Below are 24,885 nucleotides of genomic sequence, written 5' to 3' on the forward strand. Positions count from 1 at the left end.
CACCTGACCTGCTGCTCAGAGGAAAGTAAACATTAATGGCTCGCCCTTGCCACACATACTTGGAGGTATTAAACATCCTAAAAACATATTGCTACTAATAGCTACAATTCTGCACTAGGACCCAAACACCCTGTACATATAGGGGGGATCGATGTAGTACTGAATATGAGGCGTAAATTGACCACTTAGATACTAAAAAGCAATCAAAATAGCCGAATTCATAAGCCAGGCGGGTTGTTTAAAAATCAGTATGCAGGTCGTGTGCATGATTCAACTGTTAACAAGTAATCATGAAAACCTTTGTGAAGTAGCTTTAATTTACGTGTTATATTTCATTTACTTGGCTTAAATAAAACTCTGACAGTGAAAGTGTAAGTCCGATAAGAAGGCAATGGTTCTAGTTACTAAACAGAACCACTTGTGTTCACGGAATATGCTGTAAACAGCAAACTTGGCATGAATGCGACACTGTTCGCGTTTTATCAAATTGCGTAGCAGATTTGCCTGTGGAACTCCAATAATAGCGTATTAATGGTTATGCTGTAGCTCTTCCTGTGTATGGAGATTATTTGTGTGTAGCCTACGTAAATTCCCCCACCGGTAAAAGTCAGAGGGGGAGAGATCAGGCAGTCTTGGAGGGCAGGAGATCTGAACATGTCACAAGTTGGTACGAAGTTTGAATGTGCAATGTGTGCTGTTGCCGCATCTTGTCGAAATATTCCTTACTGTCGTTTATTTTCAGTAAGTTGTTCCACAAATTTAGATTACTTTGTTACCAAATGCACATTTACCGGGCTAATTGTATTTTGACCTCCATATGTTACGTTTAACGGCAAAATTCCAAAGTATTAGGTTGGTACACAAGTTCGTAGCGTTTTTCCACTAGTCTAATAAACACAACAGATTCACATAAGAGACATCAGTCATCAATAATGTACGCTCCTTCACAGTTTACAACTGTCTGGGCTAACATTCCAATTCCCGGAGTGTAGTAATCACGTGGTTTTGAGACGAAGAAATCGTCGAGCCATGTTCGGAGCGCAGTTTCCATCCGGAAAGGAAGTCCTACAAGGTTGTTCGATAGAGAGCGAAAAAGGTGAAAACAGTGCGAAAGATCAGGTGAATAAGGTGGGTGCGGAAAGACTTCTCAACCAAACTTCTGTGTTTTTTGTCAGTCTAGCAGAAAGCGGGCAGAAGCTCACGCAGTATTCTTGGTCTTTGTTCGTGGATTGCTTCTGGATGAAATCTCAGTTGTTGACAATAAATGTCAGCGGTGATGGTTACACCTCGGGGAAACAGTTCATAATAAACCACACCGTCGCTGTTCCACCAGGCGCATAACATTATCTTTTGTGGTTGAGTACAGTTTAGGTACGGGAAGTTGCTGCTTTGTTTGGACCCGGCCATCCCTTTCTTTTTCTTATGTTCGCATAAAAGTTTCATCTGTCGTCACCGGTAACGATACAGGTTAGGAATTGTTGGTGTTGTTCGTGAGCCAACTCAGGAGGAGCAAGCAGAGATGTACATACGACCTCCCGCTGATTTCTGTGATTTTGGCTTAGACCATGCGGCACCCATACACTTGATTTTTGAACTTTCGCCACTGCATGCAAATGCTGCACGATGGTGGAATGATCATAGTCCATAACATTTTCCTGTTCTTGAGTACACGACATGGATTACTGTGGATTAATGCGTTTAAACTATCTTCATTAAAAACCGAATGTATTCCTGAATGTGGAGAGTCAGTGATGTGATGTCAAAACAATTCTCGTTAAAACGAGAAAACCATTTTCTTGCCGTGTTCTGTACGATGGCATTATCCCCATAGACGTTCCTCGCTACATCCACTGCCGTTAACCGTCTATTGAACTCAAACAGGAGAATAAATCATAAATGTTCAGATTCCTCCACTTGGCACTCGATTTTCTACAGTCCACAGCTTCACTCACTCTCAAAATAACAGAACGACAATATGTAAACTCAAATAGCAACAGTGAACTACAAATAAAAAACGACAATCAATAAATGATCCCGTAACAACTGGTATGCCAACATACAAAACAAAAACGCTCCTACAATATATAGTCATCATCTGCGGTGTTCCGTGCAGTTGTGTCAATAAGACGGTATGCTCACGGAAAACGAAGGAATACGTTTTCGCAGCACAGTGCTACTACTTCCAAGACGCCAATAAGTGAAGCGTGATGTTATCAGTAGTGTTCATTTTCAGCGTTTAGTTTTTCTTCCATGCAAGTGGTTTAGTTACAAAATTAAGGACGTATGTTAGATGGGGCTAATACTGTGGGCAGACCTACGGAAAGCCCACAAAAAAATGGTTCAAATGGCTCTGAGCACTATGGGACTCAACTGCTGTGGTCATAAGTCCCCTAGAACTTAGAACTACTTAAACCTAACTAACCTAAGGACATCACACACATCCATGCCCGAGGCAGGATTCGAACCTGCGACCGTAGCAGTCGCACGGTTCCGGACTGCGCGCCCAGAACCACGAGACCACCGTGGCCGGCGGAAAGCCCACAGTATTAGGCTTATAAAGTCATTGATTGGACAAACACATTGTTTAGCCAGGTGTCAGCTCTAGTTGGAAGTAATGTGGTACAACAGCAGCCAAATTCGAGAATGGTCTGATAAATAAATCGAAATCTATGTTAAGTCATGCAAAGTCTTGGAATCTCTTTGAGAACTCTTCTTGAAATCAAATACTGATATGTAGTCAATCAACCTGTTCAACAAATGATTGTCTCGACTTCGAGACCGAGCGATGTGGCACAGTGGTTAGCACACTGGACCCTATTCCGTATCTTTCATGCCGATCGGCGCGTTAAGTTAGCCTCGGTAGTTGAAGTCATTTTCGGTTCGTTAGCCTAAGATGCTATTCTGTAAGCTGGCTTTGCGTACTTTTTTTCCCCGCAAACAGTTTAGTTATCAATTATCGAAACGCTTTTACAACTTCTAAGTAACAATAGAAGGGTATTTTGTGAAACCTGATAGTGCAAACCTTCCATAATTTCATGCACTTACGGCTTACACCATCATCGTTCGACATCGAAATCAGCCTGTGGCCCCCTTCATTTAAATCAGCAGGAATAGTGCGTTTGCTGAGTACTAGTTGTCGTGACCAAGTGGTTCAGGCTTCTTTGCACGGTAGCTCAGCGTGTTCAATCAGTGTGTTGGCTCTAATAAAAGAAAACCGAGTGAATGGGTCAAAAAAGAACTTTAATGGGCGGCAAGAAACCGTTGCTGAAAGTCGTAGGTTCGCCTGCTGTTGGGTATAAAATTTTTTCCCCAATACGTGTTTGTAACCCATTCTGAGGTTTTGTTATTCGTGAAAGTTAAGTATTTTTCTGCAATATTGGTTCTTATTTACATGTGACAGCTCTCATTCTCAGTAATGAGTGTCTTCGGTTTCGTGACTTCCGTATGTATAAAAAATGAAAGGTGAAATTGCTATGAATGAAGCAAGCGACAGTGACATATTTTTTCTTGTGACAAGTGATTCACCATTTTTTTAATACGTAGCGATTTCTGAGTGTGTGGTGAGACAGAAATCTAAAAGCACAACGTAAATTACTGCAAATGAAACGGCAACAATCACCTTTGTACTCTTACTTGTCGCAAGTATTTATCTGCAATTGAATCCTTAGCGGCAGTAGACAGAGATGAAACAACACTGCCATAATATTTTTAGACTATATCACCATGTATACCAGTTTTGTTTTTAGGACTCAAATTGTTCATGTATCTTATAGGGAAGTAGGCTACTACGTCATGTGGTATCTCTTGACACGAGTTAAATCACATTCCATGCATCTTACTATTCTTTGATATTCCCTTAAACAGTTTTTTGGGTGTTACGTAGATGCGTATTTGTATAGTGTGGTACCACACACCATTCCTAACTTATATTCCGAAACGTTAAATCCAAAACGAGACGTCAATGTGAATGAGAATAAAAAGACATAATACGGCATTTCGAAACACAGTCAAATACCCTATCGTTATTGCTCATGCATGGAAACACGTGGTCAGCGAAATTTCAGCAGTGCTACATACTCCAAACACTTTCAGCACTGCGAAGAATAGCGTGCCTGTATTGGCTACTAGCCGCTTCGGGTTCGTGGCGCTGTGAGCACTGCAGTACACAAGCGCGGATCTGCGGCAGCTTGTTTTTCATTAGTTGACGCGAGGAAAACTGACAACAGCGCCTCGTTTGCTTAGTACCGTGCAGCATCGCTTTCGAAATGATTACAGAATAACGTGGGGCTCTCCTCCAGAAACAATGTCGCTCGGACCGCTCGCCTACCGACACGATCAACAGAGTGGAGAAAGATACAAAGTATAGGGCCCCAGGACTCGCATTGTACAAAATGTGGGGTCCCAGGACTCGCATTCAGGACGACTTGGGTTCTTACACCCAATCTTCGTTACTTCCTTCAAGTTATGGGAAATGTTAACATGTTATCAACTTGAACATGATTTTTCCATAGGATTAATTTTTGGTCGGTAACATTAGTCTTGTCCACCATATCTGTTCGCAAATGATTTTCTCATTGCATTAAGAGACTTAATGAATTCATATAATTGGTGGTGTCAAACATTAAAAGAATTTATTACTACTCTAGTTACAATTAATTCAGGTTTTTCCCTAAAAGCAGCCTTCAGTTGAGCCAGCATTCACTGTTGTTCATCACAAGTGCATCGTATTGTCTTCTTGACAGAGTTGGTAATGACGTACTAATGATGGTTTTTCTGGCTCATAATAGTGCAGTGGCATTTGAAGCACTTCGCATGGCCTTCAAACTATACGAAAAGTAAAGCAATTCTCATTCTGCCTTGAATTATTTGATTTCACCACTTCTTCGTTTTCTTCGGCAAGTGCAAAGACGTCACAGAACGTAAATTTAACACAAGTAGTACTGCTAGCAAGCTTGGCGTATGACATGGCTAGATAAGTGCTCTACAACAGTGGAAATCGGTGTAAGGGAAGGGTTCCTACGAATGTAAACGACAATATCTGAAGCATACAGTATTGAATTTATTACGGAAGTAACATATACATATAAGACATAAACAATCATGACGAAGTTACATAGTTTCCTTTATAACACGAGTTACAGAATAAAGCGGCGTTTGCATTTCCCTAATTGAAATTGGCGTAAAGGTACTCTCTGTATTGTTGTGTTATTACATCGTTAGTACTCCTTCCGAACTACTTCCAAACTTCTTCCTAAATATCTCTGAAATTCTCGTCGCCATTGACTCTGTTAACGTTTTAGTTCATGCACTGAAATTCTTCCAGATGCATTATCTTCTTCAAATTTAGACGTACATGTCCCAGGTCCTCATACTTTCTAATCAATTCCGTCTCTAACGTCTCAGTGTACGTTTTAGAGTTCATTCTTGTGTTCAGCGAAGCAGTATGTGACTTGCCTCTAGTGCACAATGCTACCCAAATCCTAACACTTTCTCCACCAAAATCTCTGCTCATTCTTACCAGCTGTTCTGTTCTCAGACCATCAATAATAGTGAAATCCATCTGGCCCATCTAAATCAAACCTCATCATTTTATCGCACACTGAAGTACATCAGTTTTTCAGCGAACTAGCCTGTTTCAGATGTTAGAGCAGGTTTCTGTAGTCGTTTCTTGAATACAAGATGTTTGTCATTTGACAAAATTTGTCGTACACGGCTGGTAGTTACAGGCAACTGTAAATCAGCACAAGTTGAGGAGAGTAACGTGGGGCCTTGCTTTATGAAAAAGTGAACGTTTCGATGCCTCGGGCAATTATCTACTTCGCCCATATTTCCCGTTCTGTCCGTATCGTGCGCCCAATCTAGGGAAATTATGAATCACTGTACTTCTACAGTTAACCTCTTGGCGATTTTACGACTATAGTGTGTCCAATTTCCTTGTAAGCACCATTTTTTGCTTTTTCGTCTCATGATAAGTGTTTCCCACGTGGCATCGTCACAATCCTGATTTATGTACAGAACACACGCTGTCATTTATGGTGTTTGTTTCCTATCTGCAGTAAAGGCACGTACGCATACACCAAGACCGCACAGAACCACCTGCCGTTACCCTCTACCATCTGAATCGTTGATGTCTTATAAACTATATTGTTGTTGTTGTTGTTTATAGTTTTGAGACTGGATTGATGCAGCTCTCCATGCTACCCTATCCTGTGCAAGCTTCTTCATCTCCCAGTACTTACTGCAACCTACATCCTTCTGAATCTGCTTAGTGTATTCGTCTCTTGGATTTTTACCCCCCACGCTGCCCTCCAATGCTAAATTTGTGATCCCTTGATGCCTCAGAACATGTCCTACCAACCGGTCCCTTCTTTTTATACTACTGATATCAAATGCGGTACCATTTGACTGCATTTGGCGGTGTTCTGGATCTAATACACTGTGCACAACTATTTCAACCGGCAATGTTAATTTTCCTCCAAATATCGATGCTTTTATACTGATTTCCACTTGCATAGTGGCGTTCGGCTGCACCTCTGCTTTGTCACCGCCCTTCAGCTTCCCATCAGCGCCCATCATGTCTTAAAGAATTTTGACTTTGTTCCATATGTGTTTGCTGAAGAAAAGGACACCTGAACTGATAGATTTGACAGTTCTCTCTCTCTCTCTCTCTCTCTCTCTCTCTCTCTCTCTCTCTCTCTCTCTCTCTCTCTCTTTCTCCTCTACCACCTTCCCTCCCCTCCCCTCCCCTTCCTGCCCCCACTCGCGCATAATTAATATTTCCGCAACTTTCTTTGGAAAAGAGGAGAAATCTACTGGCACGCCTACATCGTTGTGGGAGGGCCGCGAGTCATGGCTAGATAGCTCAGTCCGTAAGAGCATATGCTCGAGAAAGGCTCGAGTCCCAGGCAGCCAAATCTGTCACTGTCCACTGCACAGCGAAAGATTCATTTTGCAGACATGAAGTGTTACTCGTTATTTTCATATACTCCCTCAAAAGCGACTTGATGTACTGCTTCTTCTGTTCCTCACCATTGTATGATTGATATTGGTACGGAGATGGGCACAGCGTTTCGTGCCTTCTTCTTCTTCTTCTTCTCCTCGCGGTTTCATCGACAATTTTTGCTGGATTTGTGGCTTTTGTTGTGCCACAATTCCGAACAATTCAGCCTTCTAAAATTTTTTCTGAAATCTATGTCTCGTGTTTCCGGCCATTGAATAATTTCGCTCTTCCTTGTTGCCGAAGTTATTGTATTATGACCAATGAGAAAAAGGCATTATCCATAGCAGTGATTGACGACTTCGCGAGATTCGTAGTAGGGGGTTATTTCGAAATACTTCTCTAAAGCTATCACTTTCACCTGTTACTGATAGTCGTTTCTCTTTTTCTAACGAATCATGTGATCTGGCACATAGACGTACGCTGTGAATGTTTAGCACTGATCAAAGATTAATCTTGTAACACTATAAACTATTCCACGAAAAGTATCTATTGGGAGACATCAGTATGGTGTAACCACACCCTTTGGCTTTATGACGGCTTGAACCCCTCTGGGGACACCTTCCGTGAGGTATCTGAAGGTCTGTTGAGGACTCGCAGCCCATTCTTCCTAAGGAGCCGAAACCAGAACAGCTAGTGATGTTGGGCAATTGAACATGGGTCGAAGTCGACATTTTAACTCATTCAAATGGTGTTACGCTGGGTTCAGGCCAGAACTCCGGGCAGTCCTTTTCAGGACTGTTAGCGTGCACGATTCATTGCCCCACTTAGGCTGTTTCATATCAGAATGCGTTGTCATGCTGATACAAAGAATCACCGTCTCCGAACTGTTCCTCTGCTGTACGCAATACACACCGATGTGAAATATATTCATATACTTCCGCATTTAGCGTTTTCTTAACCCTCAGTCGCTCGCGCGGATGCCACTCGTCATCCACATAACTTTCCCGATCAGTTTTGTCTGACAGGGCAGGATTGAGATCGCACCATTTTAGTACCTTTCTGTTAGCTCTCCAGCAGTTAGCTCCAATCCTTGTTCGCTTTCAGCTACGAAAGATATATTGTTTATCAAACATTATTATAGTCTGGACGAACCAGTCATACGCGCGAGCCCTGCCGCGACAATCTGAAACAAAGTAAGTCTGTATTACTTTATTGCTTTTCTAGATTCAATCGATCTTTCATGTGCGTAAATTTGGACTTACTGAAACTGACAGCAGTTACCCTCCGTGTTACCTAGTATTCTCTTTATTTTTAGATTGTGGAAGAAATGTCAAAGCTAAAAAGCCTCGGTCAGAGTTTAGTAGAGAGCTTAATGTATGGTTGGAATGATTCAATGAGCTGAGTGAAGAAGATGCTCACAGTGATAACGCTGACTCAGAGACCGTGGACTGTGTTAATGAAAGCGGCCAAGATTCAGGAACAGAACAAGAAGTGCCAGAGAATGATGAATATGAGTCACAGGAAGAAGTAACTCGAGCGTTTCTTTTAGGGAAAGATGGAATAACTAAACGGAGGAAAAATAAATATCCTACCATTGTTAGAAGCAGATCTTGTAATATTATTACTCATTTGCTTGGACCAAAAAATCAAGCTCGTACAGAAAAGACGGAAATAGAAATTCTGAATTTGTTCTTGGATGAAAACATACTAAGCATTATCGCAACATGCACTAATATACACATCAATTACGTTCGTGGTAACTTCTCTAGTGAAGGGGATGCTAAAGAAACAGATGCGATAGGGATGAGACCTTTTATTGGTTTGTTATATCTGTGTGGACCTTTGAGATGTTCTAGGAAGAGTATATCGAAATTGTGGCATAACTCAAAGGGAAACGGACTTGAATCATGTTATTTATGCGTAAGTGAAAACCGATTCAGGTTTCTGTTGAGATGTCTTAGATTTCATAATATCCGCGATAGAGGTGTTCGCAGAGAGACTGACAGATTGGCTTCTATCAGAGAGGTACTTCAACTATCCACAAACAAATGCCAAAAATATTTGTCACCTAATGAATACCTTAACTGTTGACGAACAGCTTTTGGCATTCAGGCAATATATCCCTAAAACCAGCAAAGTATGGGTTAAAAGTGTTTGCTTTGGTTGATGTAAAAACAGCTTACACTTCGGATTTAGAACCGTACGTCGGTAAGCAACAAGAGGGACCATGTAATGCCAGTAATTCAACTGAAGATATTGTTCTTCGAATGGTCGAACTGTTTCAAATGTTAGAATATATTATACTGTGTACGAATATTAAATGTATTATATTTAGATTTAATAAAAAAATCATAAAATCAGTCATAAAGACCGTTCAAACTATACAAATAGACCGCTTGCTTTGTGGATGACACCTGTCATTCGCGCGAGTGACCATGTCACGAGTTTTCGCGCGAGTAACGTTCTGCAGGCATTCCACAAACACAAAGCGTTCCTTCGGATTACCGCAGGGTACAACGTGATTGATCGCTCCTAATCACTCGTTTGCTGTCATCAAATGTCCCGTGGCGCGCTCTGTACACCGCCTTCAGCGTGGCTTAACGTTGACTACATAAGTGTGTGGCTCACGAAGACCTGCTCCACCACTGCACCCCATTCTGTTTAATTTCACACGCGCAATCTGTGTACTAGCTGGACTACTGGTAGTAGTTAGGAGCTTGTGAGTTATTTCGTCCACCGATTTCAAGCGAAGTTCTACAATTACCCTCCAAAACCCTCGACGACAGTACATGACGTCTCCATGGTATTGGTTTAGCTGTGGATGCTCCTTCGCGTTTTCACTAAACAATCACGTCACAAAATGTCGACTTGGCGTGGTCTAGAAGGGCTGGGATGCCCCTGGCGTCTTTTTTACTCAGGAGGCATCCAGTGACTAGTCCGCATTCCAGGTCACGGATCTATTCTGGTATCAGTCGTTCTCAGCCGGCAACACAATATGCCTGCCTCCGCCTATACGGGAGGGTCCGCCTCTCATGACAGCTAGCAGTCGATTCCGCATTATAAGAGTGTTCGGATACTTTCGATCAGATAGAGCCTCGCGTAAGTCGACGCCAAGCATCCACAATAGAAATATGTGTCACCATCCAACATCTTAACTTTTCATGGATGTTTTCCATTAATAAACAACAGTACTGCTTTAATGATAATTTACAGCACTTTTCTCAGTTGTTGAATTTTACTTTCTTCCGATAACAACTACGTATATGACGAAGAGTGGCATCTATTTGCTCGTGCTTCAAAGTTCTGTCGTTTTTTCTTCTACCGATGATTTTTTCCGGTTTTGTATTATTGTTGCTACTGTTTCATGTGTTTTATTAACCTTTTGTTACCTAATTAACGTAATTTTTAATTGTATTTAGTTGTCTGGAATTTCAACGAAGGCTCTGTCATGTGCATACTTAAGCACAACAGCACTGCAGAGTTACCTGTTCATCGTATTTTATTGTCAAATTTCCGCCTGGAGTTTCTTTCCGTGCTGCAGTCTGGATGGTAATATTTCCAGATGGGAAAATGAAAATCACTCATTCGACGCAGTGTTCACTGTGAAACGGCAAACGAGCTTAGTGTCGGTGTTACAAAGATGTGCTGCCTTCTGTGCATAACGTTTTGCGGCGTTGAACAATTCTACATAAGATGGCGTTCACGCAGTGCTCCCCATACACCTATAAAATGAGTGTTCTTTGAAAGAGTGTGTAATGCGACGGCCATAAAGTAGAACGTAGTTACGAGAAGAGTGAAGAGTTCTCATTGCAAGCGATAATTACGTGTTTCACAATACAATAGTGTAACTCAGATCCCTTAAATACCTTTGCATGCTGCTTACGACTGTGATGCTAATAAAAATTTGTCATAGAGTACAGTCGCGTAAACACTGATAATTTTGTGCGACTGTCAAACCAGTTTATTTATTTTTTATTCCGAAAGGAGCGGCGTTCTTTGTATGTATCGGTACCCTTGAACACAATATTTCAACTATTGTACTTTCTGCTTCCTCACCTCCAATTTCTTTTAGTTTTACTTTTGAATACATTGTGGGAGTGAACAGTGATCAATGTTGTTACAAATATTTACTATCAAAAACAGTCTGGATCGCAATTTATTTATTCCGGTGACCGGTTTCGACCACTACTGTGGCCATCTTCAGACCAATGAGTAAGAACCTCCTCCTGGTGGTGAATCACTACCAGGAGTAGTTTCTTACTCATTGGTCTCGAGGTGATCACAGTAGTGGTCGAAACCGGTCACCGGAATAAATAAATTGTGATCAAGACGGTTTTTGATAATTTAAAAAAATCTTGTAGTTTTGTTTCATTTCCTATGCGATTCATTCCACGGTGACCTTGAGCTGTTAGTGGAAACTGCATTTCTGCACTTCATATTTGGCGTACCTATTACACAGGGGCTCAAGCTATGTGACAAAGTATGCACACTTGACAAAAGTGTCGTGTGGCCATGCACACAATTTTCTGTTTATCTGCAATACACTAGTCAAATGTTACAAGTCACAGTCGTCATGTTGTTCAGATCTTCGCCACGAGCTGTTCCATTCTGCTGTGTTTCAGCCACCTGACTGACGATGGCGAACAACGACATGAAGTACGATTACACAGCACTTCTGTTCTGGGATATATAGCTCTGGTAGTTCCACGTGTATTGACACACATTTTTTCAAGCAAATGTGTACCTATTTGTCAAATAATTACTTACCAAGTGTGTACGGACATTCCCGTTACAATGCGTGCGTTACAGTGCCCATGTGGAAAATGAACTGTTTCGGTTCTACGGCGGTTTCAGTTCAGATGTTTTAAATCATCCACTTCTGCTTGAGGAACCGAATTAGTCGTAACGTAGTACAATTATTAGGTAACAATTCGAAAGGAAACATAAAACGACACATCCATTTATCACTTGAGCGTATTGGTTTGTATTAACACTTAAACATTAGGTGTCTACATTATTCCGAAACAAAACAGAACCCAGCGTACTATACGTACAGTACTGATTCATTACAACAGCGGCCCCATGTGGCGAACACAATTGTCGCTACAGACGTCGTACTTATGACGAAGCGTGTTCCGGTACACACTCTCCATCCCACCTTGTGTCTCTTCAACTTGTAGTGCAGCCGCCAGAACTCATGCAAACAGAGCTGCTTCTGTCTTTACAAGTGTATCGTAGTTAAAATTTGCGTACGACCCCACAAGAAGTAATCCATAAGAGTAGTACACGTCATCCTGTCTGCCCTATAGCATACTGACACCAGCAACTCAGCAACTTTTGTCTTTCCCTCAGCAAACGTGGACGCGCTACACATCTGAATTAGAACCACCGTGGACATGGGTTCCCATTCAAAATATTACGTACTTACTCCCCTCTCCAGGTCCTACGTATTTGTAACGGGGATTTCTAAGCACCCTGCATATGAGTTGCGTATCTGCTGGTCGTAGTCGTCTGTTACACGGAATTGTTTCATAAGCAGCTTCGGCTTGTGGTGTCTTCAATTCCAATCGTTAACCTTCAAGCATCGATTGCACACAAATGCACAGTTCATAGATGATCTTGTTGGGTGGGAGGACAGAACATCTCCATATTACAAAATAATTTTTATTTGGTTTTCGCCGCTCGGCGAGGGTTACTTACCTCTTAGGAACTCACTGTTCGTCACTTTCTAAGTCAGAACACTCCCAACATATTTAACGATATTAACTTACCCTGTGTTTATTACTGTCTAGTTAACAGACAGAAGTCAGTTACCGCTGCTTGTGTGTAATGCTATGGATTTCATCGACCTCTGTGTCCCTCTATTGGTGTTCCCTACGCCACCAGATGTAGTGTTGTGCAATACATGAACCGAAAAACGGGTGAAGGGTATTTCAGTGCCACATCGGAGTCAGTGACCATGCCGGGATGGGTACACCTATTCCCGTCAGATCATCGAAGCTAAGCACCGTCGGGCGTGGCCAATTGTGACCGTCCAGGTGCGCCGAGCGCTGTTGATAGTTTTCCCATTGCCTTTGTGGTAGAGGGGACAGGGGAGGTGGTGGCGTGAAAGTCCCTGATCAGCAGGTTTTGCGCCGATGCCCTAAATTCCAAAGTCCGTAATGTCTCATGAAGCGAGGGCATTTGAAACTATTGATTTGATCCGTCCGTCGTATAGGGACGTTGAGATAGGCTACCCTGTTGGTGCTCTTGGAGAGGAGTAAGCTATATGCCAGCAGCAGGTTTCACCCTCTCCCTTCCCTCATCGGTACAACGTGAACTTGTCACTACACTACTCACACATACATACTCATTACAGTCGCGTACACATCACAGATACACACAGCTATCATACTTCTCAAAGGAAAGGTGCCTGCCGGTGCAAAGGATAGGGTAAACCTTTCCAGTTAGACGACTGAACCTGTCCTTCGGCGCCTCCCAGCTATTCATGCCATACGACTACGAGAACCCCAGTGTCAAGTAGCGTGTGTTCTCGTGTCAGTACCACTGCAGACCAAGAATGAGAACATTTCCCGGGTGCAATCGTGAAAGTTCTCGTCCCTTTCCATTGGCTTTGTACTATGGAAATGGGGCAACTCTTTAATCTCTGGTGCAACGGAAAAAATTATTTCCCTCCCACAAATACGCGTGGATGGAAATGAAAATTTGTACTGTAATTAACATTGGACAATTTTAAACCGAATATTGTTCGTTAAGTTGTTGGTGAGAGACTGTGTGGCAAGGAGCACATACTAACCCAAAGATAGTGTCTATATTTTGATGCAAAATGTAAAATTTTCGAGAATTTACTTCAGAAACGGAAGTTTCGAATTTTTTTCCTCTCTGATGACTCACTAAGGACGACCAGTCAATATCCTTATTCGTAGTTCTCTTCTTTCCTTACAGTACTGTTTCATCTGTAAACTGTGTTTTCTTCTTTCTGTCTGCCGCCCACGCCAGACTAGTCCTTTTTTACCTGGAATATTCCCCGCGTTCAGTACTTTTACCCTAAAAACTTCAGCTGCATCTTCAGTTGTTATGTTATTTTTCCTAAATCCTTTATTACTTTAGAGAACGAACTTGTTTAATTTTTATCTTACAAATATTTGAAGGTCTGTTAGGTTAACCTACTGTCTCGCATTCTATAGAAATATAAAAAAATACAAATATTCTTTTTCTCATTAATTGTGGTAAGTTTTCCATGTTTCGGTAAATTTTATCATTACCACGTAATTTGCAAATCTCCTTTTTTTTCCTGGGGGTTAAATTTTTCTAATTCTTCATTCTAGTTTACCCGAATTTTACCCCAATGCTAGATATTCGCTTGCATGTAGACATTCCGGCTTCGCTACTGTACTGTAATGCCTTACTTTTCATTTTTAGACCGGCATTTTTTATTGTAAAAGTCTCTTGTTAAACCATATGCCTTTCCTATTTTCTATGTACTTGGCTCAACAATACCTTTTTCAAACAATTTTGTTGGAAATCTCCCCAAGATATTTAAATTTACTACCCTTTCCAATTATTTCGTTTGTAATAAATACGTTTGTTTTTGCAGTTCTTAAGCCAGTCTTACTGGATGTTTGTTCTGAACGATTAACTTGAATTACAACAAATGTCACATTTTCAGAAAGTGTTGGAAAGTCATCTGCAAGTGCAAGATAGTTTATTCTATGATTTTTGTTTCCCTTTCCCAACCTTATTGGTGAAACCTCATATTCATTCAGTTTTTCATCCAGATTCTCATGGTGGTTGTTGTGGTCTTCAGTCCAGAGACTGGTTTGATGCAGCTCTCCATGCTATGATTTTTGTTTCCCTTTCCCAACCTTATTGGTGAAACCTCATATTCATTCAGTTTTTCATCCAGATTCTCATGGTGGTTGTTGTGGTCTTCAGTCCAGAGACTGGTTTGATGCAGCTCTCCATGCTACCCTGTTCTGTGCAAGCTTCTTCGTCTCCCAGTACCTAATGCAGCCTACATCCTTCTGAATCTGCTTAGTGTATTCATATCTTGGTCTCCCTCTACGATTTTTACCTTCCACGCTTCCCTCCAACACTAAATTGGTGATCCCTTGATGCCTCAGAATATGTCCTAGCAACCGATCCCTTCTTCAAGTTGTGCCACAAATTTCTCTTTTCCCAAATTCTGTTCAAATCCTCCTCATTAATTATATGATCTACCCATCTAACCTTCAACATTCTTCTGTAGCACCACATTTCAAAAGCTTCTATTCTCTTCTTGTCTAAGCTATTTATCGTCCATGTTTCACTTACATACATGACTACACTCCATACAAATACTTTCAGAAACGACTTCCTGACACTTAAATCTATACTCAATGTTAACAAATTTCTCTTCTTCAGAAACGCTTTCCTTGCCATTGCCAGTCTACATTTTACATCCTCACTACTTCGACCATCATCAGTTATTCTGCTCCCCAAACAGCAAAACTCATCTACTACTTTGTATTATTTTCTAATCTAATTCGCTCAGCTTAACCGGACTAAATTCGACTACATTCCATTATCCTCGTTTTGCTTTTGTCGATGTTCATCTCATATCCTCCTTTCAAGAGACTGTCCATTCCGTTCAACTGAATTTCCAAGTCCTTTGCTGTCTCTGATAGAATTACGTCATCGGCTAACCTGAAAGCTTTTAATTTCTTCTCCATGGATTTTAATTCCTACTTCGAATTTTTCTTTTGTTTCCTTTACTGCTTGCTCAATATACAGATTAAATAACATTGGGGATAGGCTACAACCCTGTCCCACTGCCTTCCCAACCACTGCTTCCCTTTCATGTCCCTCGACTCTTATAACTGCCATCTATTTCTTGTACAAATTGTAAATAGCCTTTCGCTCCCTGTGTTTCATTCGCGTCACCTTCAGAATTTGCAAGAGTATTCCAGTCAACAATGTCCAAAACTTTCTCCGAGTCTACAAATGCTAGAAACGTAGGTTTACCTTTCCTTAATCTTTCTTCTAAGGTAAGTCGTAGGATCAGTATTGGCTCATGTGTTGCAACATTTCTACGGAATCCAAACTGATCTTCCCCGAGGTCGGCTTCTACCAGTTTTTCCATTCGTCTGTAAAGAATTCGCGTTAGTATTTTGCAGCTGTGATTTGTTAAACTGATTGTTCGGTAATTTTCACATCTGTCAACACCTGCTTTCTTTGGGATTGGAATCTTCATGAAGTCTGAGGGTATTTCGCCTGTCTCATACATCTTGATCACCAGATGGTAAAGTTTTGTCAGGACTGGCCCTCCCAAGGCTGTCAGTAGTTCTGATGGAATGTTGTCTACTCCAGGGGCCTTGTTTCGACTCAGGTCTTTTAGTGCTCTGTCAAATTCTTCACGCAGTGTCATACATCCCATTTCATCTTCATCTACGTCCTCTTCGATTTCCATAACGTTTTCTTTTAGTACATCACCCTTGTACAGACCCCCTGTATACTCCCTCCACCTTTCTGCTTTCCACCGAGCGAGGTGGCGCAGTGGTTAGACACTGGACTCGCATTCGGAAGGACGACGGTTCAGTCCCGCGTCCGGCCATCCTGATTTAGGTTTTCCGTGATTTCCCTAAATCATTCCAGGCTAATGCCGGGATGGTTCCTCTGAAAGGGCACGGCCGACTTCCTTCTCCATCCTTCCCTAATCCGATGAGACCGATGACCACGCTGTCTGGTCTCGTTCCCCAAAACAACCAACCAACAACCAACTTTCCCTTCTTTGCTTAGAACAGGGTTTCCATCTGAGCTCTTGATATTCATACAAGTGGTTCTCTTTTCTCCAAAGGTCTCTTTAATTTTCCTTTTCCCCCATTCCTGTCAATAGATTGTGGTCAGAGTCCACATCTGCCCCTGGAAATGTCTTACAGTTTAAAACCTGGTTTCTAAATCTCTATCTTACCATTATATAATCCATCTGAAACGTTCCAGTGTCTCCAGGCCTCTTCCGTGTATACAGCCTTCTTACATGGTTCTTGAACCAAGTGTTAGCTTTGCTTAAGTTATGCTCTGCGCAAAATTCTACCAGGCAGCTTCAACTTTCATTCCTTATTCCCATTCTATATTCACCTACTACGTTTCCTTATCTACCTTTTGCTACTATCGAATTCCAGTCAGCCATGAGTATTAAATTTCTGTCTCCCTTCACTACCTGAATCTTCTCATACATTTAATCAATCTCTTCGTCATCAGCGGAGCTAGTTGTTACTGCTGTGGTAGGCGTGGGATTGGCCACAATAATAGGTTCACTATGCTGTTTGTAGTAACTTACCGCACTCCTATTTTTTTTATTCATCATTAAACCTACTCCTGCATTACCCCTATTTGATTTTGTATTTATAACCCTGTATTCACCCGACCAAAAGTCTTGTTCTTCCTGCCACCGAACTTCACTAATTCCCACAATATCTGTCTTTAACCTATCCATCTCCGTTTTTAAATTTTCTAACCGACTTGTCCGATTAAGGGATATGACATTCCACGCTGCGATCCGTAGGACGCCAGTTTTCTTTCTCCTGATTAGGAGACACACAAAGATTTGGTGATAGGCAATCAGCTTTTCGTATACCTGTGTCTGTTTTGATGGGCAGAGTTATTTCTCCCGTGAATTTCACTGTAAATACTGTGTCTGTAAATATTTCACAAATTAGGTTTGCTAATTTAGACTTCACACCAGATTCGAGGATTATTTTACCTACAGTTTTTCGACTGAATCAGTGACCTTTTTGAAATCATCAAATATTTGGAAATCGCGCCATACCGAATGCAGAAACAGTTCGGTATTGAGATAAACGAGTGTTTGAAATAAAGGATGGTTGGGCACCGTCTTCTTGCAAAATGAAATATCCACTGGTTCTGCTGTATTGATGTTCTAAGGATGGACAGGTTTAAGACACTATCTTCTGAGTTCAGTAATCCGTGTGTTGATTTCACACTGAATATTTGTTCTGAACATTATCTGCCCTTACGCACCCTTCTTAAAACTACCTTGATATTCTGATAAGTAACAGTTTATTATTTTTTGTGCTCCGTTTAGTAAATTCTCAGAAAACATTTTGTAGTTATGCAATTGATACCAAAGAAATTCCCTGTACTTGTTGACGGTATTTATTGTCTCTCTTATGTAGTGGATATATAAATGTTACCTTCTATCTTTCTGGAGTTGTCTTCTATTTTCCAGATTTTCTCAGAGATCAGTTTTAGTTTATTTTCAATTTTTGGGAGAGTCAGTTTCAAAAATTCTTCTTTAATAGAGTCTTCTCTAACAACTTTACTGTTTTTTAAGGTTTTAATCACTTCTTGAATTTCTTGGCAGTTGGAAATGCGTCTTCTTCTAGATTTTAATGAGTGTTTGCGAATTCCAGCTTACGGATTAGGCATGGACAATTAAGAAGCAGCGCAAAATATTTTTCAAGCGTTTCGCAGTTCTCCGTGTTATTTTAAGCCACTTGGGGTTTGGTAGCCCTTCAGCCTGCCCTTAAATGTCTTAAAAAATCAAGAATATTATTTTTTGAAAAGTTTTCATCAATATCTGCTTGTTTCCCCTTTGTCAAAATCTATTTTAGTTCTTTTTATTAACCGTGCTGTTTTCCTTTCTTTGCTGTTTAAATTGGTCATAGTGTTCAATTTTTCTAGAACATACCCACTTTCTCATTTTGGCCCCCTCTGCTAAAACTTATTTACATTTTTCATTTGTGTGTGTGTGTGTGTGTGTGTGTGTGTGTGTGTATCGATCCCAGCGCTGTCCGCGTCTACGTTCACATCTACATTTATACTTTGTAAACCACTGTAAGGTGCATAGCAGAGGAAAGAACACATAAAACCGAAGGCTAATTATATGAAATTTTGTATGTAGGCAGGCATATGATCCGGAGCTAATTAAGACGCCTGAAAGTGGACAACAAACTAGCGTTAATTCAGTTAGTGATACAGTTAGTGACCCAAATGATATTACAGTATTCTGTATTTCTTGGCACTCCAAGAGGAATACTAGAGACTGGAAACGCATCGCAAATGTTACCTATTAATCCATAAACCTTATATCTTGTCACCTTTTAACAATTGCACTTTTTAACAATTGCATATTGTAGCCTGTCTAAGGACATTACTTCTTAGTTGGAACAGCTTCTCAGAATTCGTTTGAAATTCCCACAACATCCCATTAGCTTTTGTTTTTTACAATTTTTGTAATTCTGTTAATTTCAGTGAAATGTGATGGGACTGTTGCTGGTTGCTTAAAGTCTTGTGGAATGACGGAATGACATTTGTAACATATGATACTTCTGACATTTTCATAAAATTCCTTAAAATGTTACTGTATTTTTTGTAGTTTCAAGTACGTCGGATCTTAACTTACAATGTCCTTTATATTAATGTTGTTCTTTCTTTTACCCTCACTATTTTGTATGAACCTGCCTTAGAGTTGTAAGGTGCCATATTGTTTATTTCCATTAATTGTGCATCATGATTATTTGGATATCCTTACAGCAATTGGATATACATTAATTGTTTCAGGGAGACCACTGTGTATAAAAATGTTAACAATCAGTGTCATACTGTTTTGCTGCACTCTGCTTGGAAAATTGAATACTGAAATTAGATTGGAACACACAAATAATGATTCTCGTTCATTTTTTCTGGCCTTAACTTTCAAGAACTGTACATCGAAATTTCCGCAAACTACTGTTTCTTCATGTTTGATAGGTAGCTTACAATGGATCAAGATTTTCTCGCAAAGAGCTGGAAGATCGCTAGAGGGGAACTGTGCACCGTAACAACATCAGAGAAGTTTTCTGCAGTAACAAATTACAAGCGTTTGCATCTATGTTCTGATCAAAAATTGTTTCGATATTTTTAACTGTGTGTCCACCTTTTACACATGATGCAATGAGAACTTTTTCTATGTTAACTGTACATCAAAATGATGCAAATCTATAATCCCTGATATTTAACATCTCCATCCCTGTGGTTACGGGTATCCAGAGGCACAGAGCATGTATCACTTAAGAATTTTCTATTATCTTCTAGGCGTACAAGATGATTATCTACTTTGTTCTTCAAACCTGTGATGTTCTGTAGTATTTTTTTAAAAAAGCAAGCCAACAATTCCACTTTGTACATTTCATATTTTTACTGACGGGATGTGCAGTAATGTAATGGAGAAAGAGAGATTAGTTTGCCCATGCAAGGGGATGCAGCAGGAAGAATGCCGCTAGTTGCTAGTTCGAAAACCGTCGAGATTTGAGCGTCTGTTTGTCCGATGATTTACCTTCAGAATGATTTATAACAACTCATTTCATGGTATGTCTATTTCCTACTGAAACAACTTGCATGTTTTCGAAAGGATAGACAGGACATTCAGCCTTATGCGTTTTGAAATTCCTTTAAAAAAATGTAACAGTAGAGCTTAGACACCACTGAAATTGCTCGAAAAACCTCTCGTAAGTTGTTTTGTTGATTGTTCCTTCATATTGTTTCAGTGTCGAGATGAAACAAGAAGAAGAATCTGGTAACTCCAAAGGAGGAGAGGATGGAGTAACGTCTGGTACAGCACTAAACGAAAGTATAAGTAAAAGCAGTGGAGACCCAAACGATGCTCCGAAGGTTGTGTCCGGCTCTGCACACCCAAGTGGTGGAGAAGACCATGCAGCAGAACCAACTGGAATCGACAGTGCCACAGACAGTACCAGCCCTGAACGGAATACAGCCGCAAATACATCAGGGAGCAGTATGGGAAGCGTGAGTACGAGCAGTCCTAGTTCTGAAATGGAGAAGAGAATTGGGCGGCCAGACTGCGATATGGAACGCAGCAGTAGCTCATGTAATGACTCTGTATCGGAAGGTAACCAAAGAGACAGTAGCTCTTGTGATGCCTCTGTATCGGAATGTAACCAAAGCCTCTCGTCCTGCTGCTCAGAATGTAGCATTCATTCTGGAGTTATTGACAAGTGCGGAAGACACCGTGAGAGCAGTGATGTGGATCATTCCCATCCTCCACCAGTAGCTGTTCCCACTTTGAATGGACGTCAGGCAGAAGGTGCAGATGAATCAATGTCGGAATTTAATCCAAGGGACAGCGTGTCATCAACTTCACTAAGTAGCACACCCTCTGGAGTTATTGACAGGAGTGGAAGAAAATGCGAGAACAGTGACATGGATCACTCCCCACCAGATCCTCCACCGGGAACTGTATCCAGTTCGGTTGGACATCAGGCAGATGCAGTTGCTGTCGGATCAGTCACCTGCCAGCCGATGTCTGATTCTCTCACTGAGCAAGATACTGCCATGTCCAATGCAGGGTCCACAGGTACGTTCACGAGGAAAATGACGCTCAGATCAGGCAGGGTTACCCAAGTTGAGAGTGTTCCTCCGAAGAAACATCGTGATGTCAGCGACACGAGAAGACATAAATCTGTAGGAAGACCCCCGAAGAGGAGATTTTCTGTGGATGATCAGAGCCATTCTTCCTCGGAGGAGAATCCTGAAAAGTTACTTCGCGTAGAGTCGTCCGATACGATGACGTGCTTACGCAAGACAGAAGGCAGTACTAGCTTTGAGAATAACCAGTCCGGAGATATTACAAATGTCTCATCGGGCCTTCCTAGGGAAACAACTTCAAGCATTGTTGCGGAGGATTCATCATCAGAAAACGAGCGACTGCTTCTTGCAAACCCTGATGATGTCCCTGTTAGCGAAGTTTCGCGTACAACTGCAGAGGAGGAAGCTATGGTGGGGAATGAGAAATCAGTGGAAGAAAAGCTCGATACTGATGAATCAGAGTCACCACCCGATAACGAACAAAATCCTGTCGACAAAGAGGTGCTCGATCAGGCGTCTACAAGTTCGGAATCATCAGCCTATCAGTCAGCTAAGAATCATATGGAAACGGATCCATTACCTCCTACACCTATTGGAGGGGAGTCAGCTAAGAATCATATGGAAACGGATCCATTACCTCCTACACCTATTGGAGGGGAGTCAGCTAAGAATCATATGGAAACGGATCCATTACCTCCTACAGCTATTGGAGGGGACGAACACGTTCATGCATGTGCGAAGCCCACAGTTCCAGAGATTCCAACATCTCACGTACCATGTGCTAGTGACTCTGTTGTAAGCAGAGAGATCATAAAAGAACTTCAGCCGAGTGGTGCAGAAAGTCGTGCGCCTCAAAGTTCAGCATTGACTTTGGAGAAGAATGAATGTTCTGCCAATAATTCCATTGAAACTACCACAGATACGTTTGCGCAAGTTACTTGCGATGCCAATCAAGAACACGCCGAAGAGAAAGTTAATAACGCCTCACAAGAGAATTCTGCGGAAACTCCAGCTGGTGAAACCAGTTACGGGTCGAGGCGGGTTGCACTAGACCTTCAAAACATTCCTCGCCTGAGAGCAGCGAGAGATGTTGTTATTCCAAGCTCATTTTTCACATCAGCAGGTAGACGTGACTCAGAAAAAAGTTTTGAGAGAAATGTAAGAATGGACGTAGAAATAGACGTTAATAAAGACCGTATGCAAGCAGCACCCGATAGTTCCACAGAAGGGGCAGTGGGAGGAATTACTTCTGAAACAGCCACGAAGATTCATCAGCAGGTGTCTACCAATATTTCTTACTTGCCAGGTACAGACGTTACAAGAGATGAACCTTTAAGTCGCCCATCTCGCGATCACAGTGGTCTGTTAGAGTGCACGAAGAAAATTATAAATGATATACCACACGATAGTAGGAACACAGCTTCTAACATGAGAGGCAATGAAGATAACGCTGCAGGAAAGGTACCTCAAGAAGCAAGACATCTCGACAGCTCTGAAGAGAGTAATGCGTCATCTGTTCTCTCACCTGAGGAGCAGTACGAGCAGGGGAATCTCCAGATATACCGCTATATTACAACGAACGGCGGGTCTGATGTAAGATACTCGCCATATGTCACCCGGCGACGCCCTTTGAGGTCCGGGTACAGCGATGGAGATAATTGCCGCCGAACCAGGAGGCAGCGTCCCGAAGCTCGGCAGGCAGATAATGGTATCCGGACCACCAGAGACGCTTCGGCCTCATTTGGTGAGGCATGCAGCATTTCCTAGTGAGTGGAAGAAGTCACTTGGGAAAGGATGAATCTGACAAGCCAGTGTGCTTCAGTGGCGCTTATTCTGTAACTTCGTTTCATGGTAGTGTTTTGTGAAAGATTTATTGCATCAGCTGTACGTATTACAGAAAATAACATTTTGTCGTGGGCGAAGGTGTTAACTTCGCAGTTTTACATTAATCTGAACAGTCACAGGAAATATTTTACGCCGATAACCGATGTCGGTTGCCATTGTTCATTACCAGAACGATTAAAAGCAGCATGATATGCGGTGCCAAAAAATGTTTTTGGCATGGCGTTAGTGACTATCTGATGCTGTTTTCAGTCGTTCTGAAGATTGCCACTGTGACCAACACCTGTCAACGACATAAAACATTTTCTGCGATCGCATCAACAAAATATTAAGTTTAAAGATTTTTGAATGAGGCTACGTATTCGGTTGAAACATTTTGGTGGAATTTTAACGTGTGATTATGCAGAAGAGATTTTTTCCCCCCGTCTCTCTTGATATGAGAAGCTCACTCTTTGTAGAACGCTGATTACAAAGCAGTGTGTCGTTTGCTACGCCATTCATCGAGAGGTAAAAATCAGCCTTTTAAAGTCGTTGTAGTCATACCTGGCCAATTAATTTTCAGTATGTTTTAACAGACAAAATTGACGATATTACTGGGCCTGAGACGTGTAACAGCGTTAAGAGTCAGACACGGGCCTACACAAAGTTTTAACCTTACAGGAAGTTTCATCAGACACAGAAATTACCAATCTTTCAACTGTACTTTTAATATGACTTTGTAAAGCGGATGGCATCGGCGTAAGTGTAATGAAAGCATCAGCAAGTACGTAATATTTGGTTTCCCCTCTAATGTTGCACAAAGGTTTGTTTTGTGTTTTCCAGTATTATGTTTTAAAACTTGCATGTCTGTGTGGAGATAGTAATATTGGTGTGTACTTCATAAAACTGAGATACTGATTTGTGTATTTTCGGTATTATTGTATAAATGGTTTTACTGATGGGATGAAAAAAGAACTTAATCATATTGTCATTTCGTAAATAACGTAGGAAAGAAAGTGGACATATTCATTGTGCCAGGAACTCATTTGCTAACATTCCATAAACTCCAGTGCATTTTATGTTTGTGTTAAGATTTTATAAATTTTTTGTTTTAATATGAATAGTGTGTTTGCTCTTTAGTGCAATGAAGAAGTGAATTGTTGTGACTTAATTTAATGTTGTCTTTTGGTTTGAAGATGTAGTCTGTAGCATTAATTAAAAAAATAAAGTGGTTACATTGTCATTTTATTTATCTTACCTGATCTCCTGAGGTGGTTCCGACATCATCTCCACAGCCAAAATATTTCACCTCTGCGAAGATAGTGTGACCTACATTCAAAGTCCCTGTATCCGTTTGGTTCCATAGTTATTATTTGAATAATGATTTTTCATTACATCCTCCGGATGTCACAGTATCTGATTATAACGCCGCTGAAGTGAAGTAACAGCTGCCTAGTAGACCAATGTAGGCGAACTGCTGCCTGTTAACGTTGTACGTAAGTGTTATCCTAAGCTCTTCGTCATGCCTTAGAGTTAAACTGAAAAGTGTGAAGTGAATATTTAAGCTAGAAGAATCTGCTGATGTCGACAGTGTGTTGTGCAGTGCTCATTCGTCCATTCACACCAAGTGAGGATTCAGGTAAGGCATAAGCATAGTCTGTTTCATTTGGTTTCACGCAGAATCCATTTCACCTAATACGACTATTTCGCACAATGATGCAAACATTTTGGTCCAACTTCATTGTGAAATATAAAACATA

General features: G+C 41.2%; 1 protein-coding gene across 2 annotated transcripts in view; it reads left to right on the plus strand.

The window, feature by feature from the left end:
* LOC126234471 (serine-rich adhesin for platelets-like) overlaps positions 1–24,328 on the plus strand; it is a 121,276-nt gene extending 96,948 nt beyond the window's left edge. For both annotated transcript variants that reach the window (XM_049943161.1, XM_049943162.1), the window contains exon 2: positions 20,467–24,328. In XM_049943161.1, the coding sequence (XP_049799118.1) occupies positions 20,474–23,071 (2,598 nt within the window). In that variant the 5' untranslated portion in view covers positions 20,467–20,473 and the 3' untranslated portion in view covers positions 23,072–24,328. The remainder of the gene's footprint in view (positions 1–20,466) is intronic.
* Positions 24,329–24,885: the final 557 nt, after the last annotated feature.

This window comes from Schistocerca nitens, chromosome 2 (genome assembly GCF_023898315.1).
Source record: "Schistocerca nitens isolate TAMUIC-IGC-003100 chromosome 2, iqSchNite1.1, whole genome shotgun sequence".
Lineage (NCBI taxonomy): Eukaryota > Metazoa > Arthropoda > Insecta > Orthoptera > Acrididae > Schistocerca > Schistocerca nitens.